Raw genomic sequence first — 26,663 nt, forward strand, 5'->3', positions numbered from 1 at the left:
ATTGAATACATCTTAACGTACTTTGAGTTGTAAGACACTTACTGATTTTTCAGAGCACACAGACTGAGTTGGGAGACAAGAGCTAAGAAAAGCTTTCTCAATTATTCTTCTCATTGGCTATGTCTGTACTAGTATCCCCCTTTCGAAAGGGGGATGCTAATAAGACACTTTGGGATATGCTAATGAAGTGCTGCAATGAATATGCAGCACCTCGTTATCATAATGGTGGCTGCTGCACTTTGAACGTGCCGCTTTCGATCTTGCGTGGCTCATCTACACGGGGTCCTTTTCGAAAGGACCCCACACACTTCAAAATCCTCTTATTCCTATTTTGAAGTGCTGCAGCTGCCATTATGCTAATGAAGCACTGCATATTCATTGCAGCACCTCATTAGCATATCCTGAAGTGTCTCATTAGCATCCCCCTTTTGAAAGGGGGTTGCTAGTGTAGACATAGCCATTATGTTTCCTTGTTGTAGTTAAGTAGCACATAAAGTTTGTTTTTACAGTTATTTATTTCTCTTTTAGGTAACTCATAATCAGGAAAATGTGTTTGATCTGCAGTGGATGGATGTCAGCATTCTGTCACAAGAGTATATTGAGCCTCTCTTGAAAAATATGGCATTACATTTAAAAAGACTTATCGATGAAAGAGATGAACATTCTGAGGTATGTACGTGCTGAATTATTTAAAAATAAAGAGTATAAGAAAGAACTTTTTAAAAATGAAAAAAATGGGAATTTTTGAAAATGGGAAATATATGTTCTTTGAACTTTATCAGTTGGCATCTGAAATAAGACTTCTTATTGGACTGGTTGCTTATGCCAATTCCATGTTAGGTGTATGCATGCCCTCATGAACAGTTCTTGGAAAATTTTCCTCCTGTATTATCTGTAGCTCTGAAGACCCATGCTTACCTGCCAGTATGCTGGGCCACTGTTGGCCCTGTGCCGTCTCAGCTTTTTCTGTCCATGAATGATGGTTGTTGGAACTTTCCTTGCTTTCATGAGACTCATTGTGGTTTCTTTCATTTGGATTCTTTAAGCTTTTCTTTTACGTTGTTTTCATAATTTGAGTATTACCTTTAGTAGTCGTTAGTAGTGGATTCCATTGCAGATGGAGCACCAGGGACAGGGTATGTCTCAGCCTCCAGGGTTTTGGCCATATGCTCAACACTACACTTTCCTGCCACTCCTCCCTTCCCCATCTCTCTTCAGGGACCCTTCTCAAGAGCAGCTTCTCACCCAGGAGACCCTTGTGTGGGTAGAGGTTATAGAAATAGTTCCTCAAGATATGAAGAAGGGGCTTTATTCCCAGTATTTCCAAATTGTGAGGGCCAAAGGGAGCCTGATATCCATCTGTAACCCTAGAGGCATGAGACTATGTACTAGGGAGAATGAAGTCTGTGCTCTGCAGCCTTGGCTGAGAGCCAGCTGGCTTTTAGCTCATGTGCTAGAGCACAGGGCTTTAGCCCATAAGGTTGCAGGTTCAATCTCTCCTGTCAATGACCCAGGTCTGTCGGCCTTACACATCCTAGACTTGCACCATCTGAAAAAATATCTCATAAAGCTGAAGTTTCATGTGGTGTCTTTGGCCTCCATCATCCCTTTTCTGGATGCAAGAGATTGGTATGACACCCTTGACTTAAAGGACACCTAATTTCACATTTCTGTTTTCCGTGAGCACAGGAGATTCCACTGTTTTATAGCTGGCCAACATAATTACTGGTTTTCAGTGCTGTCCTTCAGCCTCTTCTACTTTGAGGGGCTTCACAAAATGTATGGCAGTAGTGGCTGCTTATCTTAGATGTCAAAGCATATGGATTTACTCTTAACTTGATGACTGGTTTGTCAGAGGCAGCCCAGAGGCTCCGGTTCAATACAGCCTATGTATAAAGGAGCAAAAAGATGCCTGATCAATATGAGATTTTCAAATAAGCGTATAGTCACTTGCCCACTTCTCTACCTTTCATGGAAGGTGGCATTTCTAGTGGCCATTACATCAGCCAGGTGAGTGTCAGAGCTGAAAGCACTGACATCTGAGCCCCCCGTACTGTCTTCTACAAGTTCAGTGCATCTCAGACCTCTCCTGGCCTTCCTGTTCAAAGTAGTGCCTCTATTCTATATGGTCCAGGCTGTATTTCTCATGATTTTCTACCCAAAATCACATGCCAGTGCATGCCAGCAACAACTAAACCCCGTGGATATCCAAAGGGTGCTCACTCTCACTCTCTATATTAACTGCATGTGGCCATTCAGGAAATAAACCAAACTGTGGCTATCACTGATCACATGAAGGGCCTTCCAGTCTGATCCCCAAGTATGCTGTATTGGATTACACGTTGTATCCATACTTGTTATGAGCTGACCAAGATGGCCATGAAGCTAGCAACACCAGACTGCTACTGGTCAATGCAGAATCAATTTGGAGTTGGTTAATCCACTGTGGGAGTTGTAGTGATCCAAGTTTGCAGAGCCATTGATCAGCTTCTACTAAGAAGAGTAGTGTCTCTGGGAACTCCAGGACATAGTAAATAGGTTAGCTGTGATGGGGTTCTCTAACTGGCGTGGGGCAATAGATGACGTGCCTATTCCTATCTTGGCACCAGTTCATCTACTCAAAGAGTACCTAAACTGAAAGGTATACCTTTCAGTGGTGTTGCAAATACAGGTGATCACAGGGAGCATTTAACCAGTGTCATTGTGGGATGTCAGGAAAGGTGCATTATGTGTGTATCTTTAGGAACAGGGTTCTGTTCGTAAACCTTCAATCAGGGACTTTCTAGATTGCAAAATGACCACTGATGATGTAGGCATGCCACTAGTGGTCCTTGGAAACATAGTCTATCCCTTGTTCACAGGGCACATGAAGCTGTACACTGGGCACAAGGATAGAAATAAAGAGTGGCACAACAGTAGGCCAAACAAATGCAGAATGGTGGTGGAATATGTGCCTTTGGATATTTAAAGGTTGTTGATACAATTTGCTTACTAGATTATATCTCAGTGAAAGCAATATCTCTGTTGTTATCACTGCATGCTGTGGGCTTCAGAATATTTGTGTGGCAAAGGGAAAGAAGTTTCCTCCTGTGGGTGGGGGAGGGGTGCACGAAGGCAGCAGGGAGGTTGGTAGCTAATTTTGTGCAGCTGGATACCAAGGCAAAAAGAAGAGCCAAGCAAGGAGCTATGTCTCTAGCAGACTTTAAAAGCCTGTTTCAGTAGTGAGCCACAGTAATGTGTGCCATTTATCTGTATTGTAACTGTCCATAACATCTCCTCTAATTTATTAGTTTGCCTATGCCCTCTTTCTCCCCCACCAAATCCCCATCCTTGTAATAAGTAAAGACAATTTCATTACTGAACTGTTGACTTTCATTTCACAAACATGAAGAAACAGAAAGAATAGGAAAATAGTTTAACCTTGAGCAAATGGTGTTATAAAATTGGGAAGGGAGAAACTAAGTATGTCTACACATCATCCTCACTTCAAAAGAAGCTGTTCTGGAATAGCTTACTTCAAAATAACACTGCTACACACAATATTCATTTTGAAATATCACTTAGCTGTTTTGAAATACAGCATCTACACATATAGTAGCTGTGTCTACACTTGCATTCCTCTTTCGAAAGAGGCATGCAAACAAAGGAAGTAAAAAATGCAAACAAGGGACTGATTTACATATCTCCTCCTTCATTTGCATATTCTTCTTTCGAAAGAAAAAAGCAGTGTAGACAGGGCTCTTTTGAAAATAAACCCCATCATTGAAAGAACCCTCTTTCTGAAACAAAATAAAAAAAGGGTTCTTTCAAAGATGGGGTTTATTTTTGAAAGAGCCCTGCCTACATTGCTCTTTTTCTTTCAGAAGAAGCTCTTTCAAAAGGAGAATATGCAAATGAGGTGCCAGATACTTAAATCAGTGCCTCATTTGCATTTTGATTTCCTTCATTTGCATTCCTCTTCTGAATGAGGAATGCAAGTGTAGACACAGCTAGTGTGTCCAATGGCCCTATATTGAAATAGCTTTATGTCTTATTTTGAAATAGACTCTATTCCCTGCCTTAACAGCACCTATTTCAAAATAGCTTTTTTTCAAAATAGGTGTTATTCCTCATAGAATGAGGTTTACCGGTTTCAAAATAAGGCAAGGTCAAGCAGATCCCTGCCATCCAAGCCGCAGGCATATTAGAGAAACAGTGATTTATGGCCCCAGCAATCACTATGGGTCGGGGGGATTACCTTCTCTGTTGTTTGCAGTATGAAAACTTGTAATGAAAACTTCCATGATTTCTCATAGGTGACTTTGTGTTATCAGTTTCCTAAGGAAACAGAACAAAAAAGCGGTCCTGTAGCACTTTAAAGACTAAGAATATATTTTATTAGGTGATGAGCTGGCTACCTCTCTGAGACTAAGGAAACCGAGGTGTCAGTGGAGCAGGTGCTGCAAATGTCTGAGTACAGACCTAGTCCTTATGCAGATATTCTGTATATAGCAATGATACCGGCTGTTCTACTATTGGAGTGATATGGGAAAGTGTCCTACCAGTTTGGAAGAATTAATTCAGCCTTCCTCAGAAACCTTCTATAGAGGGTAGCAGAGTATCTCTGTGAGTGTTTCTTGGAGATTTCCATGGAGGATGTAAACAGCCTTTTCTGGAGTGTACCGTCTGCATAGTTGGAGCAGACTCTTGAAGCGGCTACCCACTGCATCTCACTTTTTGTTCATATTTAAACAAAATGTAAGAGTACGTAACTCCTACAATTTGATTGGAATTGCATACTCATCACTAGAGCCTTCCCCATCATTGTGCTCAGCCATGATGTTGTTTTGTGAGCAGGTGGATTGCTGCACAATTAAAAATAGCTGCTGGCTCATGGGGAGAATGGATCCTTGACTTGCCTGTCTCCCATTCTCCTCTTCCTCCTTGTCAGCAGTTTGCTCTTTGGCATTGCCTCAGGTGGTCTGGAACTCAGATTCCTGTGAGGTGTCCAGGTTGCCTTTGTGGGGGTAATGGTAGGTTACAGCTCATTGGAGAAGTAGCATGTCTGGTGCAGAACCAGAATGACTGTTCATCTCCCTTGTCTTCTGGTATGCCTGCCGAAGCTCTTTGATTTTCAAATGGCACTGTGAAAATTAGTTAAAAGATCATTATGTAGTCAGACTTGAATAAAATTCTTAGGTCAGTTTCATAGTATAGATGATCTTTAGAATTGCAAAAAGTCCATAGGTTCCGTTCAGTATCCATTATTCAGGGTGATCCAGAATGGAACCGAAGACTTCAATCTTGTGGCCCAAGTATCCCCTTGAGGAAATTTTGAGATGAAAGGATCAGGTCACAAAAGGCTTTTTTAACTGAGATTTTTGTCAAGTTGTGATAGTATCATGACAGCAGGCATTTCTTGGGTGAAGAATAGTTGCTTTGAAGAAGAATTACCTGTTTCCTATGTATACACAAGTAACTGGTTGCATTTATTAGCATGTGGTAATTATCCATTAAAACTCCACCATGAATCCACTGAGAGCTCCATGCCAGTCCCAAGCCTGGATGAAGGAGGAGGATTGGTCAGATGTGTGTCGATGCGCTGACCGTCAAACAACAATATGAATTAAATCCAATGCCAGTAAAACTAAATGATAAAAGATGCCAGCTCGGACGTCGCCTGGATAAATAAGGTCCACGATACCAATTGAGCGATCGGGGTTGGGTTGGTAAGTTGACTACCGAAAGAAAATTACAACTAACACATATGCTATCCATTGAAACATGGAATGTCCGAACACTGTGGGCAACTGGAAAATTAGAGCTGCTTTGGAAGGAGATGGAGAGATACCGATGCAATATGCTTGGACTCACAGAAATGCGTTGGATGGAATCAGGAGAGATATGCGGTTGCAAAGTCATTTGGTCAGGAAACGAAGCAAAGCATGAAATAGGAGTTGGATTCCTTCTTAGCAAAAGAGCTAGAAGAGCATTATTAGGGTACAAACTAGTGAGTGCAAGAATTATGGTAGCGAGATTTAAAGCAAAATCATTCAACATCTCATTCATTCAGGTGTATGCACCCACGTCAGACAGGACGGAGGAAGAGATTGGGCTATACTATAAAGATCTGACAAAGACGGTGGAGGAGATACCAAAGAAAGATGAGTTGATCATCAGAGGAGATTGGAATGCGAAGGTTGGAACAGATAACGAAGGTTGGGAGAGAGTCATGGGAAGGTTTGGATATGGAGAAAGAAATGAACGAGGTGAGAAACTACAAGTGTTTGCTACAGAGCATGAGATGGTGTTCTGCAACTCGAGATTCCAACAAAAGGACTGTAGGAAGTGGATGTGGCGATCGAATAACAGGAAGTCCAAGAACATGATAGATATGATTTTGTTTAGAGAAGATGGATAACATCAGTACAGCAGTGCTGAACTTTCCAAGGAGTGATATAGATTCAGACCACAGTCTAGTGATCGCAGACATCAAGATAAAACTCAAAAGAAAATGTAAAACAGAGTTTAAGAAAAGAAGAGACATGGTGAGGCTATGTGAGGAAGAAATGGCAACCAAAGCAGATGTCGATCAAAGATGAGAACAAAGAAGTGCTCATGAACAGGGAGAAGATGGTGCAGCGATGGATGAGATATTGCACCAACCTATACAAAGCACAGTTGGATCCGAGTGTGTCAGAGAGACTGATTGAAGAACTGAAAGAGAGATCTCCACCGAGCATCAAGAGAGAGAGCGATATTTCGAAAGAGGAAGTAGAAAAAGCAGTGAGACGACTAAAGAACAACAAGAGCCCTGGAAATGGTAAGATCACAGGAGAGATGATCAAATACAGTGGAGAAAGCATGATTCAGGAAATACACTGACTATGTAATATAGCATGGAAAGAAGGGAAGGTGCCTAAGGAATGGACAAGATCTGTGCTAGTGACAATACCCAAGACTGGAAGTACATTGCAGTGCAAGAACTGCAAAAGGATTGCCCTAACAAGTCATCTAGGCAAGATGCTGATGACGTTACTGATGGAGAGACTAAGATCACAGATAGAAGAACATATAGCAGACGAGCAAGCGGGGTTCAGAAAAGATAGAAGTACCATACAGCAGATATTGTCACTAAGACTGATAGCAGAAAAAGCTTGACGAAAGAACAAGAACATAGACACTTGTTTCATTGATTTTCAAAAGGCATTCAACAGTATAGATCAGAAAGTGACTTGGGCAGTGTTGGAGTCATACAGAGCGGATAGCAGACTGATACAGTTGTTGAAGGATATCAGTGACAATGCGGAGGTAGAGGTGAGAAGTTGGTTAAAAACAAGTAGAAGTACAAGTCAAGGAGATCCAATATGGCCAGGTATCTTCATCACACATCTGGAGAGAGCGATGGACAAGATCAAGGAAGAGGTAGAAGGGATATCTGTGCACAGTGAAAGAATTAACAACTTGAGGTTCGTGAATGATATAGTTATCATTGAGGAAGATGAGGAGAAGCTAGCAAAAATGGTGCTGGTGTTAAACAAAGAAGGGAAGCGGTACAGACTGATTATGCACATCGATTAAAAAAACAATGGTATTTGGAGATAAGGAAGTAGGAAGGAAGATCAATGTCAATAGTATTGAACTAGAAAATGCAGAGAAGTTCACCTGTCTGGGGAGCAATGTAATGTATGATCTAGACTGTAAGAAGGAAATAGCGACTAGAATAGCGAAAGCAAGAGCAAGTTTGAAGGTGATGGATAAGATCTGGAAAAGCAAAGCAATTAGCTTAAGAACGAAGCTGAGCATCTTGAAAACGTGTGTATTCAGCAGCATGTTGTACGAATGTGAGACAAGGGTGATAATGAAAGATTCGAAAAGAAGAATATTGGCGTTCAAAAGGAGTTGTTATAGAAAGATTCTGAGAGTAGGATGGATGTAGAAGGTCTCCAGTGAGGAATTATATAGAAAGATATAGCCAAAAGAGAACCTGCTGCAGAAGGTTATAAAACGGAAGCTACAACTATTTGGGCATATTTGCAGAATGAATGATGAACAAAAAATCAAGACGCTGGTATTTGGCATAATGGACTGTTCAAATAGGAGAGGCAGACCCCACAGATAGATGATAGTAGATGGGTGCAGAACTAGTCTACAGAAACTAAGCCACTCCACACTAGACAGGGAAAGATGGAAGAAAATAGTGAGAGAGGAATCAGACACCAACAGGCGCTGAGCTCATGTTTATTGATGATGATGATGAATTATCCATTAAGCAGATCTTGAACTGTTTACTACAAACTTCACAGAGAAATATAGACTGTGATGCTATTGTACTCCAGTTTCATCTAAATGTTGGTATTTCCTTTTGATCTCGAAATCAATAGGTATTGACAGGAACCTTCTGTTTACATGGTTGACATAAAAAAAAAGTAAATACATACAATTACTATTAACTCTGTTGCTCTAACAAGACAGGTTTGCATTTCAAAGCCCTAGTCTATTTAATATGTCTTTGTTAGCTGTTTATAAGGAATAACCCTAATTAGCATTTATATATATTTCTCTGACACATTTTAAAACTTGAGCTTTTGTAGGTAAAATCCACTTCATCTGATGAAGTGGGTTTTACCCATAAAACCTCATGTCCTAATAAATTAGTTAGTCTCTAAGATGCTCAGGACTCCTTCTTGTTTTTGAAGTTATAGACTAACACGGCTACCCCTCTGAGACTTCTGTATCTTTAAATGTTGAATTTGGGACATTTAACCTGAAAGTTGCCGAGCCTTTTCTGGCCCTGTTTCATAGTCCCTTAACAAATAAATGCATAGATAGATAGATTTTCAAAAGTGCTGAGAACCTTGCTGTTCCAAGCAGTCACTGAAATGGGCTAGTGTGTGAGCATTTTTGAGGCTCAGGGTATTTACCTTGATACCTAAATATGAGACTGGAAGTCTAAATTTATGGAGATTACCGTCGAGCTATGGTAGGCTCACGATAGCAGGCATTCAGTGAGTGTGAGACTGGATGTCTTAATTTAGGCTCCTGTTTTTGAAAATCTTGTTAAGTGACTTTCCAAAAGTCACAAAGGAGATTTGTGGCAGAACCCAGGAATTGAACCTGTGTTTCTGAGTAGTTCTTGAATCATGTCAGTCTTTGACTTTGTGTACATATAAAAGTTATTTGTTAATTTTTGGCATAACAATAGCTGTCTGAAGTGCTTCCGTGCACATTTTTATTTCTTAGACTATCGTAGAACTTTCTGAAGAACGGGACTGTCTTCGTTTTCTACCTCATCCATCAACAGCTCAATCACCCAGTGGATCTCCTGGCATGAAACGCACTGAGAGCAGGCAGCACCTGTCGGTGGAGCTAGCAGATGCCAAAGCAAAGATAAGAAGACTTAGGCAGGAGCTGTAAGTACATACTGATTTGAAATTAATTGCAATATGAGAATTGTGTTGTTGGGTCTTACTGCATTCCTACCCTCACACAATACAATTCTCTACACCAGTCGTCCAGTATTGCAGTTTTAAATACATTTTGGAGTGTTTGCTATTGTTATGTACAGAAGAAAATTTGTAGAACTTCTAAATTCTGGTTTGATAATTTTACTGTGAAAATAGTTGTAATTTCAGATGTGTAATGTATGTGCCCTTTCTCTTACTGTGTATTGAGAACTCCATTTATCTTTTAACTATGAACAAATCAACAGAACGATGAGGTGAGGGGTTAGTTTGTGCCCTGTGTAAATGCACATTGAGTCTGAAGTTCTCCTAAAAATATACAAGGTACCTTCTGAGAGTTTGGGGTGCAATTGACCAATCCAGAGTTACCATGCAGCTTAGTGACTTATGATGCAGTCAGGGTGCCTAGTTGTTGTAATAGGGCCATTTCACACTCACAAACAATCTTCAGATTATGTAAATGGTTTTCTACATGAGAAGTTAGTACATAGCAAGTTAGTATGTGAATTTACAACGTAGTAGCTGCAACTACTGGTGTGTGGACATTCTTACAGCACTTTTTATGTGCTTTACCTTAAGTTTGGTAACCCAGTCAATTGAGCAGTCAAATAATGTTAATTGACTGCCTGTCATTTGATCCCAGCCATGTATCCTTATCCAAAACTTTGTTGATCATATGAAAAGTTCTGTGCCTATACAGTGGTGTGACATTACGTCTCTATAAAGGTCCCTCCCTTCCTGCTCTGTTTCTGCTTCCTTTGCTATTTAAGAATTGATTGTGTTTGCTGCAAGGAGGAGGGACCGGCTACCCTTCTTTATGTGAGTTGGGAGTCTGTTAGGGTCCTGGGAAATTTTCCCAAAAGCATTTTGATCGACTGGAATCTTTTAGAATAGCAGTAGTTAGATACAGAAGTAATGGCTACTGGTTGACTGAAATATGATAGATGCTTTGTAATCTAGAGAGCATTCCAGAAGAAGTGAGACATTAATAACGGTACACAGATCTCTGTATGGCTTGAAAGCTTCTCTTTCTCACCAGCAGACAGGGCTGTCCCAAGAGGGGAAGGGCCTGTGGCAATGCCCCCCACCTAGTATTCCAGGCACAGGGCCTGGGCAGCCCCCTCTTACACAGGCCTCACTCCTCCCTAACTCTGTCCCTGCCCTCACCCAATCGAGTGAGGGATTTGTCTGAGGCAGGGTGCAATGGCAGATGGCAGCATCAGCAGGGGTTGTCTACCTTCAGCCACCACCCCCTGCACTCCCCATACAGGCAGTGTGAGTGGCAGCCTAGTTGGCTCTGACACACTACACCTTACCAGCTCACAAAATCCCACTTCTCCATAGGTAGCAGGGAGTGGAAGCTGCTTCCCACTGCTCTGGAGACTCGGGGCTCAGTGATTCAGGAGGGCACCGTGGAGCAGAGCAGGTTGCTGCTCCCACTTCCCTGTTGATTCATATGGAGGGGGAGCCAAGGGGGGTGACCACAGCTGCTGCTGCTGCCACAGCTGTTGGGCCCTGCCCCTGGTAATACTCTCCCCTCCCATCCATAGAATGTCTGGGACAGCCACCATGGGGCCCCCAAAAACATGGGGTCCCCCAAAAGTGTGGGGCTTGGGGCAGCCACTCCAGTTTATCCTATGTACAGGATGTCTCTGCCAGCAGAATTTTGTCCACTAAAAGATTCTGTTTCAGCCACCATGCTTAATACATAACAATGATCTAATATATTATGCAGAGTTGGAAAAAGCTGTGTAATTTGTATGGAATTTTTTTATTAGACTGGGACATAGGAAAAGCTATTAGAACAAGTGTGAAAGTCCTTTTTTCTGAGTACAGCACATGTATATAGAATGTAGGAACACATTTTTATATGTCTCTCTGCATTCAGAGATAGACTGTTACAGTCCAACAGCAAGAAAGGGATAAGTGGTCTGCATCCAAATGTTTCTGCATTCTCCTGCTTTATCTACACTAGCAGCATCAGAGCACAAGCAGCCTTTTGAAGGAGATAGTGATGAGTGATAATGAAAATGAAGCTAATGCCATTTCTTTGTATTCTGATGAGAATTTTACTTACTTAGATCTGTTTCAGCATTTAAAGTTTTACTTCTTGAAAGTTTCAAATGTTCGTGAAAGTGGTATTAAGAGTTTTCTGGATAGAGTATCTTCTTATCAGAAAAATTAACTTAATCATATATTTTATGGAGATATAGTACACTTCATATGATCAGAAATCCTCATATGCTGGATTTATTTAAAAAAGTTATGTGCAGTTCACAAAGTAGCAAGTAGGCAGTGGCTTGCAGGAAGTTTTCTGAATGCTAAAGTGGATGATGTGAAAAAAATGAACTGCTGGTCTTGTTGCTCAAAATTCTCACATCTAGTGTCTGATGGATAGAGCAATGGGATTTTAATCAATGTCATCAATATCAGATTTTCAAATAAGCAAAATTTCTACTCAATTAGCTTGAAGAAAGAATGGGTAGGTGCTTCCTCTAAAAAATCTTCTCTGGTATTCTTCAAGATAATGCTGTTTTGCTGTAAAACTCAAAAATTCATTTCACTTCTAGAACTTTTAGTTCAGTCCATTCTGAATATGGAAAATTATGTGGATATGGAAAATAATGTTGTTCAGGGACTTAGTGTTGGTATTAAAAAACATTTGGGTGAGATAATATCCATTTTGTAGGAATTTCCATTGGTGGTCTCTCTCTTTTTCTTCCACCAGCATAAGTTGAGCCAATGAAAGATATGTTCTCACCCACCTTGTGTCTCTCGTATCCTGGGACCAACACGTCTACAACATTAGAAGAGACATATTTGTGAGAATAATAAATATAGTCCACTTACAATAGCTGTAAAGAAGAAACTAAACAACATACTATCATAGGAAAATCCAGCTATCACTTCTGCACATAATGCCACTTACCGTCTTGAGCCATACTTCAGGGCCCAAGATGTTTCTGATGATGATGTTGAATCAGCCTATGATCCCATAGTCTGGGTCTACGCTTGCCCCCTATTTCAAAGGGGGGCATGTTAATCAGGGTGATTGGGAGATTGCTAATGAAGTGCTGTGGTGAATATGCTGCACTTCATTAGGCTAATTCTCCCCTGCAGCAACTTCAAAGTGTCAAACTTCGAAGTGCCGGCATGTGTGTAGTGCCTGCGCTACTTCAAAGTGCCTTTACTCCTCAAAATTTTGGGGAGTAAAGGCACTTTGAAGTAGCACAGGCACATTGAAGTGCCTGCGGCAACAGAGCATGCCGACACTTCGAAGTCTGACACTTTGAAGTTGTCGCAGAGGAGAATTAGCCTAATGAAGTGCTGCATATTCACCACAGCACTTCACTAGTAATCTCCCATCACCCTGATTAACATGGCCCCTTCGACAATGAGGGCAAGTGTAGACAAGCCCATAGTACCTCTTGCAAATTTTAAAGGATAAACAAATGAACAAATAGTTATGAATGGGCCAGCAAGTTATAAAGCAAGAACCAGCTCATTCAGCCATAAAATAATGTGGTGTGTAATCCCAGCAGTTGATCTGAAATACCTTATTTTTCCATCATGGTGGAAAACATAGTGTTCTCATTACATTCTAGCTAAAAAAGTAGTAGAAATTCTTTTAACGCTTCTTTGTACTACTGCTTGTGCAGAACAAAATTGATTGGTTTTCAGAATCATTCTTCAGAAACCAGAAATTGACTGAAGACCTACTCTACTAGGAGTCTGGGGACCATTCATCACAATTTAAATTTGAAGAAAAAAGTTGCAGATGAAAGTCTACTCGGTATTTATCAGACAAAGAGAAAGATGGATGTACTGATAAGTGTGAGGATGACAAAGATATAGATGAAACAGTTGAAGCTGACAAACACAAGATAAAAGCAAGCTGCATGAAGTGTTTGCATGCTGCCTACCTAATCATTTAAAAATTACTTTTCCTTTTTTCTTGTGTAACTGTTCAGTCTTGAATAATGTTTGCATTTAAATGTTAACCTGCCATGTCTAAAAATAGTAATAATTATTCTTTCATGTTTAAAATCTCATTTCATTGTGTTTCATATGTTTACACATTTAAGTAACTTGTTTTTTGTAATTAAGCATAAGCATGTTTGTAAGGCTAAGTCTATTAAAGGACATAATATCTTACTCTTTTTTGTTACTGTTCTAGGACTAGTCCTTTTTTTGATCATTTTTGTCATTATTTGACCATATTTGACCAATGTTTGATTACTAACTGATTACTTTGGACTGGTGAATTTTCAATCACACTTTAGCTTAGTATGCTTAAGTATACACTCATCCTTGGCTGTATGAACACAATTTGGTTCCCAAATTTCTGCTCGTAGGCAAAAACTCATAAGAGCGACACTAAATTCCCATTAAAATACGTGTAAAAGTCTCCAGTTCGTTCCAAGTGCTTGTAACTTGACATTAACCAGTTGAGTTTAGGTATTCTTCTGATGCATTTGAATAGTTTGGCACCAGAAATAGGATGTAGTGTATGTAGGTAGAGCAGGGATACCCAGCGTATGGGTTGGGACCCAAAGGTGGGTCCCATTAGATTTGTTAAAGGTCACCAGCTGGGCAGTTCCCAGCTGCATGTGGCAGTTAAAGAAGCCATTTGCAGTTTCTTCACCCTGCTGCCTCAGGCAGATATCTATCAATAGAGATAGCTGCTGGATATGGCAGCTATCTCTATCACTAGGGATAGCAATTAGGTGCTGAAACATTAACGCTTGAGTTAACTGCTGGGAGCAGGAGGGCTACTGGAGCAACCTAGCCTAGCAGCCCCAGTGAAGAAGCTATGGGAGAAGGAGGAGTGTCTAAGACTGGGTCTGTTGAGGGATGCCAGGGAGGCTCTAAGACTGGGGAAAGTTTGGGGCTGCATGAGGGCTTGTAAGCCTGGGGGCAGTTTGGGTCTGCTGCAGGGGCTCTAAGGCTGGGGGTGGTTTGGGGCTGCTGGGTGCAGGGGTTAAGGCTGGAGGGCAGTTTGGGACCTTGGGGTGGTTAAAACTTGGCTGAGGGTGAAGTCTGCGGGGAGTGCGGGGGGTTGGGGGGGGTCTAATACAGTAAACCCTCGAGTTACCCGGGGATGTTCCTGCAACCCCTGCATAACTTGAATTTTCCTGCAAGAGGAGGGGAGCCAGGAACCACCAGGGCTGGTCAGTTTCCTGGCTCCCAGAGTGACAGGAGCTGGGAACCAGGGGCAGTCTGATTGCAGTCTCCCCATGGCTTGTGGGGCCAGGAAACTGATCAGCCCATGCCATTGCAGGGGAGGGAACCAAGCTAAGAGCCTACTCCCTCTCTTCCACCAGCCTAAGAGCTGTCAGACAGCTGCATGTCTGAAGGAAGGGACCCCACGGCTGGCTCCACTCCAGCTCCAGGGCTGCAGCCCCCCCCATCCCTGGCCAGGCACCCTGCTCAAATAAGCTGGGGAAGTTCACTCATATAGTGAATAAAGATAGGTATATACGTTCCTTGTTTTAGCAAGTACTCATTAGTAAAGTACTTGTTAAACAGGGGATGAGTGTGCTTAGCTAAAGTGCCTCAAGGACTTTTGGTTCACAGTAAATGTGTCTACATAGGGAGTTATTATGGAGTAACTAGTTCGCTGCATGTTCTCACTGTAGTAGCTTACTGAACACACACTAACTTCTCTATGACGACAAGCCCAAATTCAGCCCTGCCTTTCTGTTTAACCAGTGAACTGACATCATTTCAGATGCAAACATCAGTGTAATTCCCTCTATGTCTTATCCTCTATTACTGTCCTATTAATGATGTGCCTTATTCTAATGTGTCTCATTTAGAGGTGTAATCTTGTGCAGGAATATATATTATTTGCCCTAAAAATTGAGGCAGCAGGGAAGCAGCAGGATGAAGCAGAGAGCTACGTGCTGTGGGCTGGTCAGGACCTTCAAAAAGATTATTTTTACCAGAAAAAAGGAACATACTGTTGCCAGATGTTCTCATGTCCAGCACAATTCCATTCCTGTGATTAAAAGAGCAATGCTCCATTGGTTATGGAGAGACATAAAGAAAGAGAGCAATTAAATTTGGACATAATAGCCCACATTATTTTTATTTATATTTTAGTCAGGTATAGAGGGAAGGATGGGTGGAAGCTACTTGGCAGTGTAGCCACTTTCCCTGTTTTCCTTACATGCTGAAGCATTATTTGTCCGAAAAACACATTACAGTAAACCCTTGATTTTATGGACTAATTGGGTGAAGATGTGATGGTGCACTGATCTTCCAAGCCCATCACTCACTCCTGTCCTCTGCCACCTCCCTTCCCTCTCTTCCTCCCTTCTGTCTCATTCTTCTCCTCACACCTCCATTTTCCTTTCCCAGCTACCAGGAGAGGAGCTGAATATAGGCCTGACTCCTTCTACCTCCTGCAGCTCTCAATGCTGCAGCTCCTTCAGCCCCTGGCTCTGAGCCACCCACGCAAAAGTAGACCATGGCTACCTCTAGCCTGCCACTGAGCAGCAGCCTCCCAGTGCTATGGCTGCTGCTCAGCATGCTGCAGGCAGTGACGGTTGGGCTCTGACATTCTTCACACATATGGGGCTGGGGGAGGAAGGTTCCTGTGCCCTGCTGCAGCTCCCTACCCCCCAGCTCCTCTGGCCCCGGTGGCCACTCCAGGTGGCCTCTGGCAGCTCCTTCACTGCCAGTGGCAGCTGTGGTGAGTCTCCAGCATTTATTTGGGGATGTGTGTTGGGGCTGGCAGACAGCATCCATTATTTCCAAAGTCCATTATATCGGGTCCATTAAATTGAGGGTATACTGTATTGCTCATCTCCTTTTTAACTATCCATTCATATCCAAGCCCACAGAAAGCAGTTTGCACCGAAACTCTGTTAAAATTCCCCTCCTGCTTCAAGCACAGGTGTGAGCTTAGATACAAAGAATATGAGCTAAGTGACAGGTGCACTAATTTACAAGAAGGTCATTAAAGATTAGTGGGCATGCTTTGGGTATAGATTGGGTGGGGAAATAGGGAGGGGTGAGGGAGGTTTACACTGATGAGCAGTCTCACAACCCCAGTAAATGATTGCCAACCTATGCTCCTCCTTCCCTACTGATGGCTCCATAAGTAGAGGGAAGCTCTTCCCCTTCCTTTGCCAACACCCAATTTTTTATGCAAATATTTCTGTCCCTTCCAAATTTGTAAACATAAATGGAAAAATGGAAGTGGTGTGGCTTTGGCCTGTGATTGGCTCTGACTCTTTCCTCTGCCTAGCATAATGTTTTTATGCCAGAGTAAAATATGTGATGCTAAAACCCAAGATTAGGGATGAGTAATTTAGCAGGATACAGCAACGCCATGGGCACCAAGCATCTTGAATGTAAGTGTAGAAACTGCACCCAAAGGCTTAGTGGAGAGAGGAGACGGATAAGATTAATTAAGAATTGAAGGCAGTGTAAATCACATTTATGAGATAGTTGATAAGCTTTTATGGGACTGTCTTGATCAGAATATCTAAATTAGCTTTATGTGGTTGAGTCATTCAGAACCCCCTTCCCCCACTACATTTTAGTCTTTATGAGGACTGTAGAACAAAAGATGTGGCTCTTATTTTCTGAGGTCTGAAATGAGCCCTATTGAAATGAGCCCGCCCAGGATATTCTATAAACAGCTGCACCAAGAAAATTAGTGAAAAATTGCTGTTATTAGTTTGACTGGCAGTTAATAGATAGCCCTGTTCTGTATAATTTAGTACAATCCTCTCTAGTCTTTAGTTGAAGCATACAATTAGAAGCACAGTGAACCCTCTGAAGATTTTATATTTTGCACTTATTTGAATATAATTTCTAAAAAAATTTCACTAGCATAGGACTATATTGAAAATCTTAGACTTTTCTAAATTATGAAACTGTTGATAACATTTTCTACTTTATACTGTATATTAGGTTGTGTTTAAAATTGTGAAACTACAAATATATTCATATTTTGAAGTTGAAAAATATGCAGTCAGAGATGACTGTAAGCTGTTTCTTGTATTTTCATAGTTTTAAGATATACCCTATACAGCACAGTTCCACAACAAAAAAAATGTATGAGGATTGTTACAATATATTTTAACATGGTGCACAAGGAATTTGATTCAAAATATGATTCAAGAATTCAGTGTGATGAAGATGCTGCAAGAAACTGTGTTTAGGCCTGCCTAATTCAATGTTTTGAAATTAAGCTGCCTGTAGATTTCTTTCTAAAATATGAGTAAGATGTAAGCAAGGAACATAAATGTTAACAGAAAAGTCATGGTAATCTAATGATGTTCAATGTTGTACACAATTTGTCTGTATCAGGTATGTATGATTTCTGGATATCAGTATATGGAAGTGTCTTTAACTTTTATTATGGGCCAGGATGTTGCAATAAGCACCACATGGGCTGGCCCCAGATGCACGTGGAGACCCATTGACTTAATTGAGACTCTGCCTACATGCAGGGGTCCATCCAGCTGGCACTCATTTAAACAAATGTTTCCTTCCTTGTTTGTTACATTTTTCATTCAGATGTTCAATATTCTCTACAAGATGATTCTCCTAGTCCCTCATTTTATGTTTCCTTTCTGTTTTATTACTCAAATAAAGTCAGATATCATTCAGTAATGTAATAATATAGCTGAATGTCTGCTGTTTCAAATTGGAACTTTATAACCTTGAGAGGTGTTTAATTAGAGAGGCACTGGTAGCCTCCCTAATAAATTGGGGGTGCATTGAGTTTTCCTTGTAAATCAAATATTCAGTCTTTGTATTGTATGCTCATAAACCATATCTTCATCAAACTTATTTCACTCACAGTTTGAGTACAGAATAAATTTTCTGAGAAATCACAAGTAAATTTGTTAGTGTGAATTAAAATAATTTTAAAGACAGACATCTTTACATTTCTGTTTTCTGGCCTGAATTATCGTGATGGAATATGCTGACACTACAGGTTTTCCATAAAGCTTAGACTTAGTGAATTTTGTCCTTAGGTTGTGTTTGAAAGGATTATGTAGCTAAACTTTATCTTATTATTATGAATAAAGGCACTGAAACAACCTTAACTCATCTCATATTGATACAACGAGAATAAAAGTGGGAAAAACCAAATGGTTTTAAAAATGATTTCCATCCGATACAGAACTTCAAGCACTTATCTGCATCATTCATACTTGTTCAGTTATTTCATGGTAATGCTACATTGCAGAGTGTATGTTTTTGAGTATCTTAATTGTATATTTCCATATATTACTATATTCATGTTTTTTGTTTGTCTGAATTTCCTGAACTTGTAATGCTTGATTTTGTGATAATCACAACATACATGTAATATTTTCTACCCCTTTCACTACTTATAGGTACCCTCAGCCTTAAGTCCATTATATTGTAAGTTCTTCTTCAAGTGATTACACATGTTCATTCTACTTCCAGTCCATGCACACCTATTGCACTTTGACAGGAGATAGTTCCCTTGGTTGTACCCACTGGGATGTGGTGTGTGCTCTCTGTTTCCTTGTATTGCTGCATGATGATGTAAAGGGCAGAGCCACTCGCAACTGCTGCCCCTAGTTCCTCATTACCACCTGTGGCAGAGGTTAGAGTGTTTTATCTTTCTGTCTCAAGTTTACTCAATTTACATCTTTACACAGCTGGCATTCATTAAAACTTAAGTTTAGTAGTGGGTTTCCTATATTGATGTGTGTGTATAAACAGCAAGAGTACAGGCTTCATCCACCCCATTCCTGGCATAGATTCCAATTTAAGACATCTTCAGGGTGGCAGAATAGTCATTTATTCATGCCTTTATGTCATCAAATAGTATACAAGAGATGACATATTTGGTAGGGCAGTGCTACAGTCTGCATCTTGGTGAACTATAATCCCTCCATCCTAGGGACTGCTTGGGAGTCACCTACTTGGATATGATGTGAGCAATCTCTCAAAGAAGAGAAAAAGTTACCTACCTTTTGTAACTATGGTTCTCCTAGATTTGTTGTTAATGTCCTTTCCAAGACCCACCTATTTCTCATTTGTTGGACTATCCAGCAAGAGGAAATGGAAGAGACTGCCTGTCAGCAGAGACCTATATGCACATCCATGATGACATGACTCCAGAGGGCTTCACAGCCAAAACAATGTGTACAGCTAGGTGAAGAACTTCTGACAACTCTGTACGTCATATGTATGCACCTAGTTGGTATCGATATGAGCGATACATCTAAAAGAATAACAGTTACAAAACTAACTTTTGTTTTGGAGTGTGTACCAAGTATATCTGATTTGATTAGGAGTTCTCTTCCTGTTTTGGCAGACTCTCAATACCAGTCTCCTCTGGTGTGGAGGAAGAGGCATCAGAATATGGCATTAAACAACTCAGTATACAGAAAATTGAGGTTCCTGGCCCCTGAAGTCCAGTGGATATGCTGTTAAGGCAGATAGAGTGCAGTTGAGGCGGACACACCTCCTTGGTGCAGAGAAATGCTCAAGCAGGGTTATCAGTTGCAGGGCTAGTAGTGGCCCAGTTGAGACCAACCTGTAAGGCAGCATTATTTGGCTCAGCAATCCAGTGTTCATTGGCTTAGCAGCAGCAAGAGTCAATCATGGTGCCTTGACTCACTTACAGTAACACATGACCTTCTGAGTCTCTTGGTACTGATTTAGCTGGCCATTCAAGAATCAACCCATTTGGTACCAAGAGATGCTTGTCAGGGTTTGCCATCTGCTTCAGCTGAGCATTCAGTACAGTGCAAAATGCTGGACATGCTAGTACTTCCTCATACAATGTAATTTCAGAGGCAAACTGGTGATGATTTCACCCAGTATTGCTTTCTCCAGATTCCCTGCATTGATCCCACCACCAACTCCTGGGAGCGATTGGGACTCCCTCCAGCTATGAGCCCCATCAACACTAGAGGATTTCTGGAAAGTCTCTTCTGATGCCCCTTGTGCCCCAAGAATTTTAAACAGCTCTCTACAGAGGAAATCCTTCATGGGCCCACCTCAGTGGTCTCCAGCCTGACAGAGGTCTCTGGCTTCATGACATTGATCTCCAACATTGTGACACCAATCACTAGCTTCCTGGTCACTGACTTCACAGTACTGGCCCCCAGCACGACAATGTGTATCTCCAGTGCTCTGGTGGCAATCACCCGCTCCACACCACTGGTCTCTCACCTGAAGTCACTTCCCAGTTCTCCATCACAGACAGTGGGCAGACATGGCAGTGGCTCCATCATGTCTTCAAGGAAGGAATTGCATTCTGGGGCTGAATTCATCCTTCCCTGAGGCGGCACAGGGTTACACGACATACTTTAGTGTGGGTCCATCTGCAGGTGTGTGGCCACTGGAGCAGTGCCTGGTGCACCTGCAGTACTGGAACTTGTAGGGGTTCCTTCTGATGCCAGGACCTTACTCCTAGCTGTCATCCTCAGTAGTCTCTGAGAAGCAAAACTTGACCCTGATTTGGACTCTGGTCCCAGTATTGAGGCCCCAGAGCGAGTGTTCTCTGTAAGCTGAGTACTTGGGCAGCTGTTGAAGAGAGAATCAAATATCATCCAGCTGATTAGCAGAGTGCACATGGGCAACAGCACGTGTTTCTACTGGTAGTGCACACGCAGATGCTTTGGTGCACATAACAATGTATTCTGCACATGAATGGGACAGTTAAATGGAAAACTGCACAGGGATCTCAGTAAAGGCTGTGGAGGAAGAACCAGACCTTCCTATGATGGTAGCCTCTTCCTTATCATACCCTGATTAGGTGGTCACAGGCCTACCAACCCACTGCCTCCAGACAGCTTCAGGGCTAAGCAGAAGCTCCTCTAGCAAGTCACCACAAACTTGGAGTTAGAGGTGGAGGAGGTCAAGGAGTCCACAGACAGCCTGTTTGACATTTTGGCTGCAGTGGCTCTCTTCCAGGTGGTCCTACCTGTCAATGGAGAGGTTAGGGCAACTGGTTAGGGCACTGTGGTGGACTCCAGCTTCCCTGCTCCTGAACTTGAAAAAGTTAGAGAAGGAGTATTATGTCCTGGCTAAACTGTTTGAATACATGTACACTCACCCTCCACCAGGACCCTGATGTTTTTGGTTGCAAATGAGCTGGACAGATAGGGACAAGCAAGTGTGACCCCTCAAAATAAGGATGCAGAGAATCTCAACTTGTTTAGTAGAAAGGTGTATTTGACAGCTGGTCTACAACTTAGTTTTTCCAACAAGCCAGCAGTGCTGGGGAGATATGATTTTAATATCTGTGACTTGGTAGCCAAATTTAGAGATTTTCTGCCTCAGGAATCAAGGCAAGAGTTCTTGGCAATTTTGAAAGAAGGCAAGCCAGTGACCAGACTCTTGCTTCAGGCTGCCTTAGACATGGCTGACTTGGTGGCCAGGATCAATGGCCTCAACGCTATCTATGTGGCTGCAAAGCTGACATTTCCCTCATGAGGTACAGCAATTGGTGCAAGATCTCCCTTTCGAGGGAAGTGCCTAGTTCTCAGAGCACAGCATGAAGGACTTCAATACCGTGCTGTTTTCTTTGGGCTGTATGTGACCCTGGCCAGCTACTACCCGAGTTCTCCCAGGAATGAGCCCTGTAAGGAAAAAAAGGAGAAGCTGTAAGTGCTGATAGCCTTCTTCATCCTCCTTGATCCCTATTTGGGTTTAGGAAGACACCTAAGTGGCTCATGGAAGGCCTCTTCTCCACTGAGATGATGGTCAGGTTTCTGAAGAGGTTGGAGAAGCTCTACTCCCAAGTCCAAACCCAATTCCCCATTGGGATTTAAACCCAGTTCTGTCAAAATGTGTGGGCTCTGGGGCTGCTGGCTTCAATGTTAGATGGGTCCTGGCGTTCTACATTGACAAAATAAAAACCTTCCACAAGATGATGCAGCTCTTCGTATCAGTGGTAGAAAGAATGAAAGGTCTGCCAGTATCATCCCAGTGGATCTTGTTTTTTTTCCGTAGCATCTAAGGTGCTACAGGACAGCTTGTTATTGTTAATCCCTCTGAGATTGCATTGAACTGTGGTATTGTCTGGCAAAGGGTATCCTATGGAATTTGTGACCACAAATTCCATGAGAGCATAGGCTTTGTCATAGGTGTTCATAGTGCAGGTACCAATCTAGAACATTTGCAGAAACACTATCTGGTCTTCAGTCCACACCTTTGCATCGCTATATGCTTTCAGCCATCAGGCATGGGATGACATCAGATTTGAAAGATCGGTACTGCAAGTAGTGTAGCTGTGAATTCCAAACCTGCTTTCAAGTCTCCTAGCATGGAATTGACATGAGCAAGTGCTTGAAGAAATAAAAATAATTGCTAACCTTTTGTGACTATTCTTTGAATTGTGTTGTTCATGTTGATTGCATTACCTGCCCACCTCCCTCTCTGTTGGTGTTATCAGCAAGAAGGAACTGAGAGGTTGTGGGAGTGGTGGTGCCCCTTTTAGGTGTACTGCTTGGATGGGTGCCCCTCATGGAAAAATCAAAAATGTACAGGTTGTGCATACACGTGACGTGAAACGAACATGTGAGATGTATCACAGAACTCTGCCATGAAGCCTCCATGAGCTCCACGCCAGTCCTAAGCCTGGTGAAGGAGGAGAGTTGGTCAGATGTGTGTTGATGCGCTGACTGTCAGTGAACAATACGAATTAAATCTGATGCCAGTACAACTAAATGATACAAGGTGCCGCTCAGATGTAGCCCAGATAAACAAGGTCCATGATACCAGTCAAGCAATCAGGGTTGGGTCAATAAATTGGCTACCGAAAGAAAATTACAACTAACAAATATGCTATCCATTGGAACATGGAATAGCCGAACACTTTGGGCAACTGGAAAATTAGAGATGCTTCGGAAGGAGGTGGAGAGATACTGATGCGATATGCTTGGACTGGCAGAGATGCGTTGGATGGAATCAGGAGAGATATGCGGTTGCGAAGTCATTTGGTCAGGAAACTAAATGAAGCATGAAGCAGGAGTTGGCTTCCTTCTTAGCAAAAGAGCTAGAAGAGCATTATTAGGGTACAAACTGGTGAGTGCAAGAATGATGGTAGTGAGATTTAAAGCAAAACCATTCAACATCTCAGTCATTCAGGTGCATGCACCCATGTTGGACAGTGTGGAGGAAGACATTGGGGTATTCTATAAAGACCTGACAAAAACGGTGGAGGGGACACTGAAGAAAGATGCGTTGATCATCAGAGGAGATTGGAATGCGAAGGTTGGAACAGATAATGAAGGTTGGGAGAGAGTCATGGGAAGGTTTGGATATGGAGAAAGAAATGAATAAGGTGAGAAACTACAAGTGTTTGCTACAGAGCATGAGATGGTGATCTGCAACACGAGATTCCAACAAAAGGCCTGTAGGAAGTGGAGATGGCGATCAAATGACGGGACGTCCAAGAACATGATAGATATGATTTTGAGAAGAAGAAGATGGACAGCATCAGTACAGCAGTGCTGAACTTTCCAAGGAGTGATGTAGACTCAGACCACAGTCTAGTGATTGCAAACATCAAGATAAAACTCAAAAGAAAATGTGAAACAGAGTTTAAGAAAAGAAGAGATGTGGCAAGGCTACATGAGGAAGAAACAGGGAAGGCATACAGAGCAGCACTTGAAGAGAAGATTAAGAATATTGCCACAGAGAAAAACCTAGATGAGAGAATTGCAGATATAGCCATCGCTATAGAAGAGGCAATTGAGCAGACTGTTCCAGAAGAAGAAAAGATCAATAAGAAGTGGATTACCCAGGAGACACTGAATTTGGTTCAAGAGAAGAGAGCGTTGAAAAGCAGAAGAGATATCTCTGAGATGGCAGAACAGCAATATAGGGTGAAATACAATGAGGTAAGGAAAGCAGATATGCCGATGATATAGTTATCATTGAGGAAGATGAGGAGAAGCTAGCAAAAATGATGCAGGTGTTAAACGAAGAAGGGAAGTGGTACGGACTGATTATGCATGGTATATGGAGATAAGGAAGTAGGAAGGAAGATCAGTGTCGATGGTATTGAACTAGAAAATGTAGAGAAGTTCACGTATCTGGGGAGCAACGTAATGCGTGATCTAGACTGTAAGAAGCAAATAGTGACTAGAATAGCAAAAGCAAGAGCAAGTTTGAAGGCGATGGATAAGATCTGGAAAAGGGAAGCAATTAGCTTAAGAACAAAGCTGAGCATCTTGAAAACGTGTATTCAGCAGCATGTTGTACGGGTATGAGACATGGGTGATAATGAAAGATTCGAAAAGAAGAATATTGGCGTTTAAAAGGAGTTGTTCTAGAAGGATTCTGAGAATAGGATGGATGCAGAAAGTCACCAGTAAGGAATTATATAGAAGGTTACAGCCAAAAGAGAACCTGCTGCAGAAGGTTATAAAATAGAAGCTACAACTATTTGGTCATATTTGCAGAATGAATGAAAAATCAAGACTCTGGTATTTGGCATAATGGACAGTTCGAATAGGAGAGGCAGACCCCACAGAGAATGGATAGATGATATAGTAGATTGGTGCAGAACTAGTCTACAGAAGCCACTCCACACTAGACAGGGAAAGATGGAAGAAAATAGTGAGAGAGATATCAGACACCAATTGGCACTGAGCCCGCAGTTATTGATGATGATGATGATGAATGTATCACAAAGAATGGCCATTAGGAAACAGGCTACTGCAAATATTAACCAGTTTTATAGTTTCTAAATATTAGCTTTATAATTCAAAAACGTGTTCTCTGTAACATGTACATTGATTTGCTGTAGTTTGTGATCCACATTATACAAGTTTCATGAAATTATGGCTTATATAAAGAAAATTTTGGGTAATATCAGGATGTAGTTGCTGTTGCCCGTATACTATCAATAATTTAAACATTAGCAAATAAAACAATGATTCAGTGATACAGTACTATATTATTTTAATTATGTGTTGTTTTTTCAAGGGAGGAAAAAACTGAACAGCTGCTGGATTGTAAACAAGAAGTTGAACAGATGGAGGCTGAACTAAAGAGACTGCAGCAGGAGGTGTGTATCTTGGACATCTGTTATACAAAGGGAACTTTTACGAATTTGATCATCCGACATCTCCAAGGATGCTCTGTTTCTGAGGTTCCAGTAAAGGGGGATGGAGTGGTGAGTCTACACTGCTGCCAACAATCCAGCCTTAAAGTAACAGGCTTGGGCAATTGCTATGGCTGGGTCTCTTTGGCAAGCTCAGACTGTCTGTCCCTGACAGTCCACTGTACTCGCCTCAGACTTGGGATGAAACTCTCCTGTTTAGAAGCTCCTTCTGCAGCATCAGGAATTGTCCATTTAAGGCATTCTTCCTCTTCCTCCCTCCACTGACAGCAGTTTCCTCCCTTTAAGGGTTGCCTCCCTATCGTGCATGATAGACAGGGTCAGAGGGTTGGAATAGCCCTTCTAGTAGGGCCTCTCTGGCCTCTTCCAATACATCTCATCACAGTTTTAGCTTGAATTGAGAATTAAGACACATGGCCAAGAGTGGCCGTATTAAAGATTCATAGTTTTATGTGCTTGCTTAAGGATTCTCAAGTTGCTCAGGGGAGAAATGACAAGTAATAGGGATATTTTCATAGAAATATCTATGTGTGGAAACTCAATGAGCCCCCTTTCAAGAGCTTTCGTGGTAAATAGGAAACAAAATGCGGACACATATTTTGTGTAAATATACATTATATCTGTATAATGTAACTAAGCAATCCATCCAGGTTAGTGAAAATATTGAAAAAGAAAGGAACAATATATCAGCCCACAGATTACTTATCATGCAACTTGTTTTTTTATTTTCTAGAACATGAACTTGCTTTCAGATGCTCGCTCTGCCAGAGTATATCGTGATGAGTTAGACGCACTCCGTGAGAAGGCAATCCGTGTTGACAAGCTTGAAAGTGAAGTCAGCCGTTACAAAGAGAGGCTGCATGATATTGTATTCTACAAGGCTAGAGTTGAGGTACATTTAAAAAAAGTCTTAATCACATACAAATTGTTTTTTTATAAAAAGTTTTTGCCTGTTAATACTGCTTTCTCTCTTTTTTATTTTGACTGCATCAAAAAAATGAAGACATGAAAGTAGATTGATATACTCTTGCACTGCAGTATATTGTTCTGTTTTATGTGTTAAAATGTGGTTTTCAAGATGAGCTTTCAAACATCCTTCCAAATGGAGTTCCATTTGAAGTCAGCAAAACTCTGTT

General features: G+C 41.6%; 1 protein-coding gene across 7 annotated transcripts in view; it reads left to right on the top strand.

The window, feature by feature from the left end:
* CCDC88A (coiled-coil domain containing 88A) overlaps nucleotides 1-26,663 on the top strand; it is a 274,165-nt gene that overhangs the window by 83,341 nt on the left and 164,161 nt on the right. For all 7 annotated transcript variants that reach the window (XM_074989496.1, XM_074989497.1, XM_074989499.1 and 4 more), the window contains exons 7-10: nucleotides 529-669; nucleotides 9,223-9,392; nucleotides 25,392-25,473; nucleotides 26,261-26,419. In XM_074989496.1, the coding sequence (XP_074845597.1) occupies nucleotides 529-669; nucleotides 9,223-9,392; nucleotides 25,392-25,473; nucleotides 26,261-26,419 (552 nt within the window). The remainder of the gene's footprint in view (nucleotides 1-528; nucleotides 670-9,222; nucleotides 9,393-25,391; nucleotides 25,474-26,260; nucleotides 26,420-26,663) is intronic.

This window comes from Carettochelys insculpta, chromosome 3 (assembly GCF_033958435.1).
Source record: "Carettochelys insculpta isolate YL-2023 chromosome 3, ASM3395843v1, whole genome shotgun sequence".
Classification (NCBI taxonomy): Eukaryota; Metazoa; Chordata; order Testudines; family Carettochelyidae; genus Carettochelys; species Carettochelys insculpta.